The sequence below is a fragment of the Mesocricetus auratus genome, unplaced genomic scaffold (assembly GCF_017639785.1).
Source record: "Mesocricetus auratus isolate SY011 unplaced genomic scaffold, BCM_Maur_2.0 Super-Scaffold_100020, whole genome shotgun sequence".
Taxonomy (NCBI): domain Eukaryota; kingdom Metazoa; phylum Chordata; class Mammalia; order Rodentia; family Cricetidae; genus Mesocricetus; species Mesocricetus auratus.
In genome coordinates this window covers 17,345,067-17,359,284 of record NW_024429201.1, presented here as the reverse complement: position 1 = coordinate 17,359,284, position 14,218 = coordinate 17,345,067, and the positions used below count along the sequence as shown (strand labels likewise).

Here is a 14,218-nt window from a genome sequence, read left to right as displayed (position 1 = left end):
CCGTGTGAACGAAAACAGAATTCAAAAGAAGCCAAGTTAGATAGTGGGAATCCAAAGAGAAAAGACAAAACTGAAGAAGTCTGTTACAGAAGAGGAGAAAGAAAAGAACTCCCTTTTCTTGCCATCACACACGTTTTTGCTATGAAAGCTTTGGAAATGAATAGGTACTTGGGCAAAAGACAGCTGCATCTGCACTGACACAGGAGCTGCTGACCTCCCTAGTCACATGAATCACATGTAAATGAGACTACAAGGCTGACATCCCTAGAGCATCTGATGTTTAGTACAATGTCCTCCTGGTGACCCCCTCCTTCCACTGTCCTCCCAACCTTCAGTTATTCCTAATTTCTCATTTACGTTCAGGCTCATTCTTTCTAGTAGTTCTTATATGTTAACATGGGTCTCTTCTTAAATCCTACTAAAATTTTTCTCTCTTTCCACATATCAAAAAGAAAAATGAAAATGCTGTTAAAAATCTCAGTGCTCACCAGAGAAAGAAAGCACAATAAATAGTGCAACACCTTACAGAAAAGAGTCATTTTTCTCTAAGTGTTATTCCTTGACTGGGTATGACAGCCGAATAAACTTACACCGGATAACAGTTATCAAATGTAATTTTGTTTAGAAGCTATTTTCACAAAGTCTTTTTGTCAATAATTATGACCTGGCACCCTCAACTCCACCTTATGAGTCATCTCTAATTTGACTGAGCTATTTGTTTATGCTTCTGCAACCCTTTGTATTCAGGGAGCAATGAGGTCATTTTTTTTTTCTTAAATGAACCTACTTAACTGTTTGTAAGTTAAAAAAAAAAAAAAAAAGTCAGGGGACCAGAGAAAGAGCTAAGCATCTAATAGCACTAGCTTTTCTTCCAGAAGACTCGGGTACAATTTCACTCACATGCAATTCCAGTTCCAGGGAATCTGATGCCCTCTATTGACTTCTGTGGGCACCTACATGCCTGTGGTGCACATATACACACAGTCACACACACACAACACACACACACACACAAAATAAAAATAAGTAAAATTTTCAAACAACAACAAAGAGAAGTTGTGTCAGAAAACGTTATTTGATGAAGAAAAACACTAACTCGTTTATCTTCAGTCTGCTAATCCATACTACGGAAGAAACACAGTACTTAGAGAATTGTGTATGCCCGGAACACATGCACAGTTCAAGGAACTTTATGGTTTGCTTGCAAAACAATAAAATACAAATGCTTTTTAACTTAGTGTAATTTTTAAAACCACATTATTTGTTACTATTAAATATAGAATAATGTTCTCAAAAAAAGGTTCCCTTTGGAGCCCAATGCAGAAGGCAAAGGGCACAGCCAGCCCTTTGGGGATGTTGCTAGTCTCTTTTTTGACAGTTTCCATCCTGTTGTCCAGTGCGAAAAGGCAGCTCTCGCCCTTGAACCTGCTTCTTTTTTCTTATTCCCCTCTTTATCTGGAAAAGTCTGACACCATGCTATCAGAATTCCTTCCAGAAACCTCCTGTGCAGCCCCATCCAGCTCTGGCTCAGTGTGTAACCATGGCTCAGAAGCTTTACCTGTTTAACATACCTAGTTACTCCCGTGTAAGTCTCTGGAGATGGGGAGAAAGACCACACACACCCCCAAAAAAGGCCGGACATTTACTAGCAAGAAACGGTATCTGACAAAGCAGACAGTGCCAACATTGACCATGATGCTCATCTCTGTGAGAAACTGAATAAAAGAAAATCTACCCAGGAACAGCTGTGTCCAAGGCCAAGCATGCACCATCTCTAGCACAGGGACCTTGAGTGGAGGCAGCTTCCATTTAACAGTAGTACCCAGTGAACCTGAGTTTCTCCTCATGGGGGGCCAAGCAGACCAGACACTACTGCCACAATGCCACTCACTGCCTTTGTAGAAACAGAAGCCCCTTTCCTTTTATGCTAACCCCAAGCCTTGAGAGGAAACCAAGAGACTGATTCTAGGTTAAGAAAACAATGGTTTCTTCTCTGCTGAGTTCTGTGGTCACTCTAAGACTCTACATTTTTCCATGCAAACCACATTCACATTAAATATGCTTATACTAGACTTACCCTTTGCTTCCCCAAAGCAATAACAACCGTAAGAACGGGACGCCTGCGTTAATTCAATGGCCGCTATAATAACTGTTTAATGATACTTATTAAACAGTTCTCAGACACCATCTCCCAATTACACAGGCTCCCAATCACACAAAAGCAAATGTCTAGCCATGTCATGACTGACCAAACTTTTATACGCTATCCGTCAGTTCAGGTCAACTTGCTAAGATGACTTCTGCTCACAGCTTAGTGTCCTAGCTTAATGTCAAAGATTTTACCAATTAAAAAAAATTTTAAAACCTAAAATCAAGAGGTCATTAGATAGCCAAGAACTCATCATACTGACCTGGTTGCTCAGTGTCTGCTTCAGTTTTTGAAGAACCTGGTGCAACAGGAAGAGGTCGAGGGGGCCGGGGCTTGGGAGTGGGAGGTGAAATTCTTTTCCTTCCAATATATTCAACATATGTTCCTGGAAAGTCTCCCCTCTCCCCGGTGGTTTCATTGTAGCCGTTTAACCAGCCAATATCTTCAGGCCGGGCTTCCTGTCCATCACTGAATCCGAGTGCCACTAAGGACCCTTTATTCACAGTTAGTATGTCACCCAAGTGCAGGTCGATGTCCTCCTCTCTCTCCTTCTTGTAGTCATACAGCGCTCTGTACTGGTATCCCTCGGCACTCATGTTTGCAGCCCTGTCACCCGCAACAGAGGAATCTGCTTGGACACTGCAGTCCGAGTTTACGTGTTGAGGGAAAGCAAGTTCGGAGAATGGGCTGAAATCCCTGTCGGGTGGCCGGCAGAGGACGAAGGACCGCTATCCAAAGGTTTAAGAGAGGTGGCTGGCCGTCCGGCTGTCCATCTGTCCTCCATCAATGGTGTGACTGAAGACAGGGCTCTACTCCCTCTGCCTGCCACGGTCCTCCCTGCTGTCCTTCTCAGCGGCTTGTCAACACCTTGACTCCAGGCTGACTCTCGCAACGAGGCCCAATCCTCTCTGACGTTCTTGTCACACTGTCCATCTGTCGTCTGCTTTTACTGCCACACTCCACTCCCAGCTTGACCTAGCAAAGCAAAAACAAAGCTTATGAAAGAACATCACACTTGGCCATCTGTGTGGATTTGAATTTCCACGTCCATTCAACAAGTACTTAATCACTCTGGCAGACGACACACATAGGCCAGTGGGCTACTGCTTGACACGGTGTATGTACAAAACCAAGATTAGTTAGACAGTCCCTGCCTTCTAAGAACACTGGGCGGGACAGGAGAAGCACTAGCATGTGGCAATGTTCTGGAGATAACACTAGGACACGAGGAACCAAAACATTAGGTAAATGCCATAATAGATGCTGATACAAAATGCCATGGGGTTCAAGAGAGAGAGAGAGAGAGAGAGAGAGAGAGAGAGAGAGAGAGAGAGAGAGAGAGAGAGAGAGAGAGAGAGAGAGAGAGAGAGAGAGAGAGACCACATCAAATTGCAGGAATCTGCAGACAGAATGGAATGTGTGGCATGATCCTGAGTACAGACCGACCAAGCAAATGTCATATTATGGAAAGAAGCACAGGCAGTCTAATCCATCAGAAGACAAAGGAGGAAGAATGAGCCTGGGTTGGGAAGACAATAGGGTCATCTGAAATGCACGGGGACAGCGCGTGTGAGTCAGTCAGCCCTCTAAGGTGAGCACCGCACGATGTGAAGAAGCAGTCCCGGGATGAAGGCTGTGCCCAGTCTGACCTCGGTGCCCAGGCGGGACTGGCCCAGGGAGAGAGGATGGAGGTGAGGGCTGCTAAGGAAGGTGCGGAGAGACCAGAGAGGCAGCAGCAGATTCGTCCATAAAGGCGCAGACTGACGCGGTACACAGTACGAAGGGGAAATTTGTGGTGAAAACTGCTCCCTGGCAGAAGCAAGAGGGGCAAGGGCTCGAGCCTGTGCTGCTGAGAATTCCAGACTAATATGAGGCAAAGGAAAGCCAAGAGACCTGATGGGCTCATGGGATATAGACATCCACTGCAGGTGTGCTAGTGACGGGCCAAAAACTCCAGCTGCCATCAGGAGTGCACCTCCGGATTTGTAAGTAGATGTAAATAGAGCAGAACTGATTTCAGTGGGGTGAGAACCATCACTGACTTTCTGGGATGCCATACTGCAGTCCAGCAATAAGGATAGCAACTAGATCATAAGGAGTTAAGCTATGAAAGGAAGTAGCCACACTTACTGCTGCGGAAGTACTATGTAAAGCAGGCTTGGTGGGGGCCAGGGTAATGAGAACGGTTTTCTCTCAATTGCCAAGCAGAGTGGGGGCAGAGCAATTGGAGAGCTTTAGTCATCATGGATGGCTAATAGGGCAGCATGCAACACAGATCCACGCTGCACCCCAGTTATTTTTCAAGGTTACCTTTACTGTAGAGACTACATTCAAGCTAAAGGTTTCAGTTCACCAACCTGTACAATAAAGCAATACAAAAACAGCCACACGGACCTGCGCCAAAGATACTTGCTTAAGTTTAAAAGAAAGAAACACTTTAGCAGTTCAGTATTACAGGCACTCTTCAGTGCCGGCATCTTAAGAAGCGAAATCTAATCACAGATTAATTGTTATGTTGGCATTCAGAAGTGTAAAGTATTCAACTTCACATGGCTAAAGCCTCTTGGCTTTATACAATAACACTCTAAGGAGGGCTGCATATTAAAGGGAAGTAGAAACAAACACTGGAAATCTTTGTGGAGCAAGAATATTCATTTGGGATAGTACTCTACTTTGCATTTCAGGCATCAGAGGGGAAAAAAAAATTAATGCAGCCAGTGGAGCGAATGAGAAAAATGAGCTATGTTATGTTTGAAGAAAACCTCTCCTTCTGAAGGATCCAGAACCAAATTAAAGATTCATTGCATAAATTCACACAAAAATGTAGAACCAGCAAATCTCATTTTTTTGTACTAATGTGCTCTGTACAAAAGAGACACAACTCCAAAGAACATGAAAATTTACATATCCCTAAAAGCTTGGAAACCGGGCAATATGCCTAAGAATAATTTAATTCCTTCAAATCTGCCCTGAAATTTTTGTTAGCTTTTCCTGGCAATGTATGTCTTTTAGGGGGAGGGGGAAAGTCCTAAGTCAGTGGCCAGGGCAGATCTTTCTGCCAGCTGGTGCCTCGAACTTCCTCAATTTCAACCACCCAGAGGACCAGTTTGGTGGGATTCTCAGCAGAACAGGAAATACAATGCCTCCAGCCCACAGCAATCATGAAACAAGCCCCAGCACACACCATAACAATATAGCTAGGCATGTTCCACACCAGCAACTCAGAAACTGCACCATGTCTTTTCAGGGCTTTCTGACCCTGAGGTCCTCTTGAGTGTGCCTGGGGCTAAGTCCACACAAGGGGCTGAAACGCTGGGTGGCATCTGATAGAGGATGCTAGATTCTTGAGAAGCCATCCCCACCCTGTGTGCTGAGACCTAGAAGCTTAGGCCAGTGCTCTCTCCTTGCCAGTGCAGGAGAATCTTAAAAACTGCAGAACTCTGGGTCATAGTCTGACAAAGGAAACACTGATCTCTTATGAGTTGGGGATTGCATGTAGAGCATGGCCAGGGAGATCAATGCAGACAGTTAAGGTTAGCAGTCAAGGTCAGCAATGACTGGGTGTCAGTGAAGCAGTCTGAAAGCAATGTTGTAAAAAAGAGAGGGTTAGCACACGGTCATTCATTTGGGTGGGGACTTGATCATGTAGTGACAAGGTTCAGAGGGACCTTGGCTGGGCAGAGAAGGCAAGCAGTGCTCTCAGACTGCACTCTGGCCTGCACACTTTCTCTGGCCTGCCGTACCCACTTAAATGAGGCAGTGTTATCACTATCATCGTCATATGATGACACTTATTGGGAGCTGGGCCCACATTAACCCGTTCCAACCTCACAATAACCAGGGTACTATAGATAGTCTCACTTGACAAGCGGAGGAAGTTTAGTGTCTCAGGCATGACTGCACTCAGCACCAGATGCAGAATCTAAATTCAGATCCAGCCAGTGTGTGGAGTCCCCTCTTCAAAGACCACCACAACTTACTTCCGGTTTCCATGAGCTGAGATGCCCGGCTTAGGTACGACAGGAGGATCAACAATGCAGTATCCAGCCTGCTCTGGCTGGTCCCCCATGAGAATTTTGGGGATCTGCCCCCATAGCAGCCACACAGGTTTCTCTCACACACCTGCACAAAAAGAAGTCAGTGGAACTTGGCAGCCGTCCAACCAAGTGCAGGGCCCAGCACCTCAACCATGCAGATGTCCTCCAAAGCCACTCAATTAAAATGTACCTTTGCCTAAGATGTCCATAAACTATAGCATAAAAGTATATCACTTCTGGAAGACTGCCCACTTCTGGAACCCTGTGCTTCTCTGTCCTACACACATAGCCTCTGCCACCTGTATCCCTCTTGGACTGTCCGCCCTGTGAGACTCTCCTGGGCTACTCATGTCACAATTTCTAACAACTTAGCTCCTCCCTGGGGAGAAAAGGGAAGCATCAATCCAGAATCACAAGGACTGTCACATCTAGAGGACTGACAAGCTCTCCTTGGAATTGTCTCCAGGACTGCAGAACACCCAGCAGCCAGAACCGTGGAAAGTGCCTATGTGACCCTCCTGAAGTCAATTTTCAGTTTTGACAGAACAGATATTTCCCACTATCAACAAATTATGCCTCCTATTCTTTTTGGCTAAAAACACCTGCTCAGTGAACTAGTTCCACCCAGATTCACAGTAAAGGTCACTTTATCTGCAAATAAAAGTCATCACCAAGAAACTATTATTTTCAGGTAACCCATGCACTTCTATGATATATGCTCTAAGCTAATGCATACATAGGACACTGTATATTCTCCCCCCAAAAGCTTAAAGGAATTTTGTGAAGAAATTACAAAATAACTTACTTTCATACAAGATCTATATGACTACCCACAATTTCCTTATGGGAACTATTTTGCTCCAATCATTAAACCTTTACATGGCTGTCTACAATCCCACTCACTGGAAGTAAACTTTCTTTCTCTGCTAGCATGCTGAGCAAGTCTCATTTTATTTGCCCAAATAAAATTGTTTCTAATGCTTGACAAGTAAAACTATGTGGCTGACTGTTTAATGTGCAATGGCTTGAAAGTAGATTTTTTTTTAAGTTTATCTTTCTAACCTGCAGGCACAATGAGAAAAAAACCAAACAAGCTCTCTGAAAAGCCCTCCAGCTTTGTTGACTTACTCTGTTCACCTTCTACAAAGGACAGGATTTGGGGTAAACTAATGGGGAGGCAGAAAAAATAGACCTCCTCAAATTGCATGAAAGAAGAAAGGAAGAAAGAAAGACAGACAGACAGGAAGGAAGGAAGGAAGGAAGGAAGGAAGGAAGGAAGGAAGGAAGGAAGAAAATACAGTCGTGCATTATCATCCTGTGATGCAATTAGAAGTGTGACACTGGGTGGCAGCACCGAAAGGTTCTACAGTCAAGACAAGGGCTCTGGGTGTGTAGCCTACACCACACATGCCATCCTTTCCCCTTCCTCCTTAAGGTGCGACATACACTAGCTCAGAGTCTAGGGTAAATGTTCCACCTCAATTTATACAGTCTTTGGAATCATTACTTGAAAATCCGTCTACCTTTCAAAACTCTGGAAGTTATGAACTATGAAACTGCCTTAGGATTCTAATAAACACCATGTGTTTATATATAAAGTGATGGGATTGAACAGCCTCAATTAAAATAGGGTGGAAAAGATGGGCTCACGGTGAGTCCAATGTTATAGGCATCTAATATCTCCAAATCAACAAGCGAAGCAGAATGTGCTGTCTGATGCCACACTCCAGGCTGGGTAGCTACTGTGGGTAGGTAGTGTGTGTGTGGAGGCTGTAATCCCTGCCCTCAAGCCCTCTAGGGGCAGTGAGTACACACTCAGATGACACAGTAAAGAGACAGGCCTGCAAAGCGGTTACAGAACTGTGTGTCCCTGACCACACCAAGAAGAGGGGAGGAGAGGGCTACTCAAGCCCACCCACAGCAGCCCTTCTAGAGGAAAAGGGTCAGGATTAAGAGGGGGCTAGGAGGATGGGCCATGTGACTAAGAGATCCTCCCACAAGAAGAGGCTATGAGGCCAATGGGCCTTGTGCCCTGCATCACTACAGTAGACAGGGATTGAAATGGTGGCCCAGGGAAAAATGAACAAAAAGGGGAATGCCCTAAAGTGCCTCTTCTTGTGAAAAAAAAATTGCAGTTTTTCAAACTCGTGGCAGGAAGGGTGCTGTAACTAAAAGGAGCTGCCCTGACCCATGCCTAGATATGTAACTATTGGCAAGTCGATGAAACCTCCCTCCCTCATTTCATCACCTGTGAGGCCAGTGGAAGAAGACCTATACCTCACTAGGTCATTATGAGGATTAAAGGCAATTACACTCACAAAACACGCAGCACCATGCTTCTCAGTACACACTTAATATAATTAACCCCAACTCAGTGTTCTCTGCGTGCCAGGTACAGTTCTTAGAGTTTTGCACGCACCCTTACAACTGCTGTAGCTTAATTATCAGCCCCATTTTGCAGATTTGCGAAAACAAGCACAGTTAAATAACATGCATGAAGTGACAGTCAACTGCAGTGGTGGCACTCTTGTCACTGCTCTTAGGAACAATAGGACTGCTAGCAATATCAGCATTGAATGTCACTGTCATTTACACAATGCAGATTTAAAACAGAAACAGACAGGTGCCAGGAATTTTCTCTTGCACTGCCTTTCAATGCTGCAAGCAGTTCTAAAAGAAGCCTGAAGCTACCTAAAATAAAACCCTGCTGTAAATAGAGTCAGATAGAGCCTGTGGACTTAGCCCAAGTAATTCTCTCTCCAGACCCAAGGTGGAAAGCAGCTCAGCAGAGGTCAGGGGGTGCTAGGTGGGAGGGCGACATGAGTATGCTTGGTGACGGGGCACACTGTGGGAGTCATGACACTGTTGTCTAACTGGGCTTCATGGCCGCTTCCTAGGCTGCCCTCAGAGAGGAAAAACTGAACACAGTAATGCAATGCTCAAGAGAATGAGGGAAGCTGGGTCCTCATGGGACAAGCCCAGTCCTCAGGACTGCAGAGGCATTCCAGGATGAAGGCAAGGGGCAAAGGCTTAACTGCTGGCAAGGTATCTCGCCTCTACCAACTCAAAACACCAACTGGTGGAGCCTCCTGACCCATTGACAGGTTCCTATGACTTCAGTTCTCTCCCAGGTGATCTATTTTGACGACAGGTACTTGTTGGTATACATTTGATTTACTTTAAGGAAGGCAATAGTGGCAGAACAAAATCTCCAACAATGTTTTAACCGTCCCTTTTTATGTCTTCAGTAAGTTTGTACTACATTCATTCCATGTTTCATCGGAAAAAGGTATTGGTATAAGTAATTACACAGGCAAGGTATAAGTAATTACACAGTCTATTTTTCAGTTCATTTGGCTTAGTGTACAAGAAATGACCTTTAATTGTCAGTACTTTCGGCAAGTGATTTCAATATGGGTATTGGTAAAACCATGACAAAAAAAAATCACATTAGGAAGAAGGCTTTAAAAAATCACAATAATATGAGTGCTTTAAAAAAAATCACAACCAGTGTTTCAAGAAAGAAGGAAAAAATGATACAATTTGCAGTAAAAACAAAACTGACTGACAGCTGTGTGTTGGCACAAGCCTATAATCCCAAGACTTGGGGTGTAAAGGCAAAAGGCTCAAGAATTCAAAGCCAACTTCTGCAACATGGAGAGTTCAAGGCCAGTCTGGGCTAAATGAGACACTGCCTCCAAAATAATGAGTACACACACATACTCCCTTCTATTGATAGGTGACTTTGTAGTTTTCAAAGCTTCACCAGGATGCCACCTTTCCTGTCTCTGCTAACAAAGCTCTGCACCATGCAAGGTGCTCTGTGCTTGACCAATCTAATATACATAACAGACTGACAATTAGGGGATAATTTTTTCCATGTATGTACACCTTACTCATAAGTGAAAGCACACAAAAATGTTAGCTCATCTTGCTATAGTCTACTTGACCATAAACCATTTTTTCCCTAGTTGATTCATTCACTCACTATCTCTTTATCCAATAAAACCCATTTTGCAAATCAAAAATACAAACACAATAAAAGCTGGACCAGAATTGCTTTTGTTTTAACAAGTATGTGGATAATTTTTCTAAGTGAATGCCCTTTTCCAACACTTCCCTGAACTACTTATAAGAGAGGAGGGCAGAAAGGAAATTTCAATCAACACTATAACCTTAAAGCTCATGGTGTTCATGGCAAAAGTTTAAAGGAATAAGCAACACTTTTAAGGGTACAAAGTTTGTGTGCATTGAATAGGCTTGTACTTAAGATTCAAAGCCCTTTGAGAAATTAGATTGAAAAAGGGGGAAGATGACTGGAAAGGGTAATGGGGAAAGAGTATAACCAAACTATGTAACATGCATATACAAAAAGTCCCCTCAAATACACTAATAAAAGTTTATTTTAAAAAGCAACCCATCAGCTTAGGCGTAATTAACATTTCCAAAAGATAAATGCATACAACCTACCATCAACAGTCAAAATACATATCCCTGTAATGTGTTCTATTGCTCAGTTTTCCCAAACCAACTTTATACTAAAAATGCATCAAAGACAAATAAATAAATAAATAAATATACAGCTAAAGAAAACAACACACTGATTCAGTGGGCAGTGAAATGCTTTTTTACATGGCTACAGAGCATCACAGATGTGAAAAAGCAGAGCCCTATCATAAAAAATGCAAATAAAACAGCAGATAACAATGCGCACATGGCAGAGATCTGTTATGCAACTAGGAACAGGTCCCAAAGCAAGATGAAAGTTAAAAGTAAACTCCCACAACAGTCTGAGAGCCAGTATCAGCCAAGTCCAACTTTCTTCAAATCATAAAAACTGACAGACTGCTGTGGAAAAGTAGTGTGGCTTGCAACAGGCACACAGAGGAAGGCAGCCAGAGGTGGAGTTGCAGGGAATGTCTGCCAAGCGAGGAACTTCCCCCATTCGCCTTTCCTACTTAAACCTACTTTGAACCACCGGTTCAAAACCACCAGGTGCAAGAAAAATCAGTATGGTTTTCTTTGTAATAAGCAAAAACAGTTGTTTTCCAAATTTTAAGCAACTTGTGTGCTTGAGAAAACTGCCTGCTTACCATTCAGTGTTTTATCTCAAAAACAGTGAGTGCAACTGTCAAAAAAAAAATGGCTCAGGAGCTGCTGGTTCCCTTCTCAGTGACAAACGATGCATGGACACCTCACTTGTGGGAAGGCCCTTAAGTCCTAAAGATTTCTACTTTAAAAATCTATTAATCTGCTAATCCATGGCAGAAATAAGCCCATCTGTCTACTACTCCAAGCTTTTTTGGCTCATAATTTACCAGCTTTAAGGTGCCCAAAACATACCATAAGCTAATGAAAATTAAGATATGCCTCCACATGGAGCCTAGGTCACTCAGCTTTGTGGATGCTTTGAAACTCCATCTCCCTGAAATGACAATCTCATGCTACATTCAAAACCCGGAACTGCTTTATCCTTCCCACTTCCCACTGTCTGACAAAGACGGAGAAGACAGGGGGAAAAGGGAAAAAATGTTAAGCCCTAAAACCACGAAAGCCCTAAATAAAGCATAAATTCACACCAGTACAGCAACAGAGCCTGCAGCTCCTCCTAGAATTAACGGTGGAAATGAGACCTTTCCGGTATTACCAGTGCCGGGAGCAGAATTCCCCTGAATCCAGTGCCGGCACACAGCATTCAACATGTCACAGCCACTCCGCTCACACCCTTGCGTTATTGTGCGCGAAAGCTGGTTACCAAAATGCATTTCTGTACATGCGTGCCTGGCCAGAGCGTTTCTATTCTCTTTGTCTCGTGATCTGCCGGGCAGTTTCTAGCTTTGGAAAGGAAGTGGCTTGCAGACAATTCCCTACTGATATTTTAGCTTAGGTTTGCACGCGGGCCGGCTCTCCCCGGTCGGCAGCATATTGCTGGGCAGGTCCCTCCAGGGTTGCCCCGCGTTAGGAAAAGCTGGATTTCCGGGCGGTGCCAAGATCCCACTCATTATGCCTCCAGCAACCTGTCCAAGCCCGGCGGGCGCCAGACATCGAGCTCGAGCCCCAGCCACCGACCGCCCTGAGGCGCACTTCCCCCACCCCGGAAGAGGAGGGCGGCAAACTTCGGAGGGCGGGGGCTGGGGGCGAGCTCCGGGGACCACCTTGGCCCAGCTCGGTCGGCAACCCCGGCTGCAGCTGCCAGGCCTGGAAGGGACGTCGCGCTTAGGCAAAGACAGCGATCCAGGCGCTCTCCTCGCGCACTCCCGGTTCCAGGAAGCTGCAGGGCAATAGGGGACCCTCGGAAGCGTGAGGTGACGAAGGTGGAGGGGACCCGGCGACCGCTAGCAACTCCGGGACCCAATGCGCCCAGCAGCGAGCAGAGCCGGACCGAGGTAACACAGAAGAAACGAGAGCAGGGGGTGGTCGCGACCACGCAGGCAAGCCGCTGGCCGGACAAGGCTTCCCAGCGGTGGAGAGATGCTGGCGACTGGGGGCTGGCAGCTGGGTCGCTTCCCCTCGAGTGTCTCGGCAGCAGAAGCGGCTGCCGGTGACAGGAAGAGCAGCGGCCGAGCGCGTTCGCACCGCCTCCCCCTCCCGGGCATACCGGGACCCGCCGCCGCCACCTACCTCCGGAGCGGCTCGCTTCCTTCCTCTGCCGGACCTGGGCTTCAGCGGTCTTTCCAGCTCACAGTTCCCAGGCGCCTGCGATCCAGCTGCGACCCGCCGGCGCTTCGCTGTCCCGGCTCTTTGACTGCACAGCCGTCCTCGCCGCCGCGGCCGCTGCTTCCTCCAACTCGGCTCCAGCTGCTCGATACTCCTTGCCGTGCGCCCTCAGCTCCAGCGCCTGGCGCCAGCCCCGCCCCGGACACGCCCCTCCGTCCCGCCCTCCAGACACACACCAATCAGCGATCGAGACCCCGCCCCCAGAGCCCGAGCCGCGCCCTCCACCTCTACCAGTCTCCGGGCGGTCGACCAGGATCCAGGCACTGCATTCAGTGCCTACCGCTCCTACCCTCCGCCCCCTCCCCCGCTGTCCTCGCCTCCGCCCCCGCCCCCTGCACGGGGATGCCCCGGGCGACCGGACGGCGGGCGGTCCCTGCGGCGGAGTTCTATCTCTGCCCGACTGGGGCTAGTTCGGCCGCCGGGCGTCTCCCGGGCCCGAAGCAGGGAGTGGAGGTGGGAGCCCAAGGTGGTGGGAAGATAAGTTCAGGCCTCCCGGGCTTGCTACCTGCGAGACCCTGCGTCTTTCGAACCCACTAGAGCACAGTAGCTGAGGTCAGGCAGACGCAGATGCCAAGGCTCGCCCAAGAAGGGAGGCCCTGTAATTCCTGGCCTCGCCAGCGCAGCTTCCCTAGTGGTCAGAAAAACCGCGCCCCCCGGCGTGGCACTCCCGGGGTGAAGGAGGGGTGAAAGGGTGAGCCGGAGCAACGAGCGCCCGCAGCCAGGGGCCGCCTACAAAACCCTGGCACCGCCGCCTCCCGGAGCCAGGCGGGACCTAGCGGAAAAGGAAGAGTTCTGTGAGGAGGGATCTCTGGCGGTCCTAGGACCGCAGAGCCTATGTAGGTCACATAGCCCACCGCCCTCCAATGCTCCTGACAGGCTGCAGAAGCTCAAAGTAATTCTATGTTTTGTTTTAATGTAAAGATACAGATCCTTGAAATAGTAATCACACTCAAGAAAAAAGTGATGTTGTCTCAACCTTCCCACGCTATGAGAAGATGTCACCCCGTGTTTTGTTCTCTTGAAAATGTTCAAGAACTCTTGAACCTTTAAAAATTTGCTCCCAGAATATGGCTTATTTTGCAGCTGAGGGGCCTGCAGCCACCTACTTCTTGCCCTAAAGCTCCTTTATGCAGCCCTTCTCCAGTGTTCTGGCAAGAATCCTACTTTTTCTTAACCAAGAACTTAGTCTTTTGTCAAATTCTAAATTTGGTAGCGTGTTAGTGTGAGTGTTGGAAGCAGAGGGGAAAAGATGAAATTCACAATTTATCCTTAGCAAATGCAACCGCGTTTAAAGGTGACTCACGTTCTTACAGAT

At 46.6% G+C, this 14,218-nt stretch overlaps 1 protein-coding gene across 1 annotated transcript in view; it reads right to left on the bottom strand.

The window, feature by feature from the left end:
* Positions 1 to 12,945, bottom strand: part of Pik3r1 (phosphoinositide-3-kinase regulatory subunit 1) — an 83,752-nt gene extending 70,807 nt beyond the window's left edge. Inside the window, exons 1-2 of the mRNA XM_005065596.4 lie at positions 12,808 to 12,945; positions 2,412 to 3,124 (exon numbers count right to left, since the gene is read on the bottom strand). Coding sequence (XP_005065653.1) covers positions 2,412 to 2,745 — 334 coding nt within the window. The 5' untranslated portion in view covers positions 2,746 to 3,124; positions 12,808 to 12,945. The remainder of the gene's footprint in view (positions 1 to 2,411; positions 3,125 to 12,807) is intronic.
* Between the last annotated feature and the right edge of the window lie 1,273 nt (positions 12,946 to 14,218).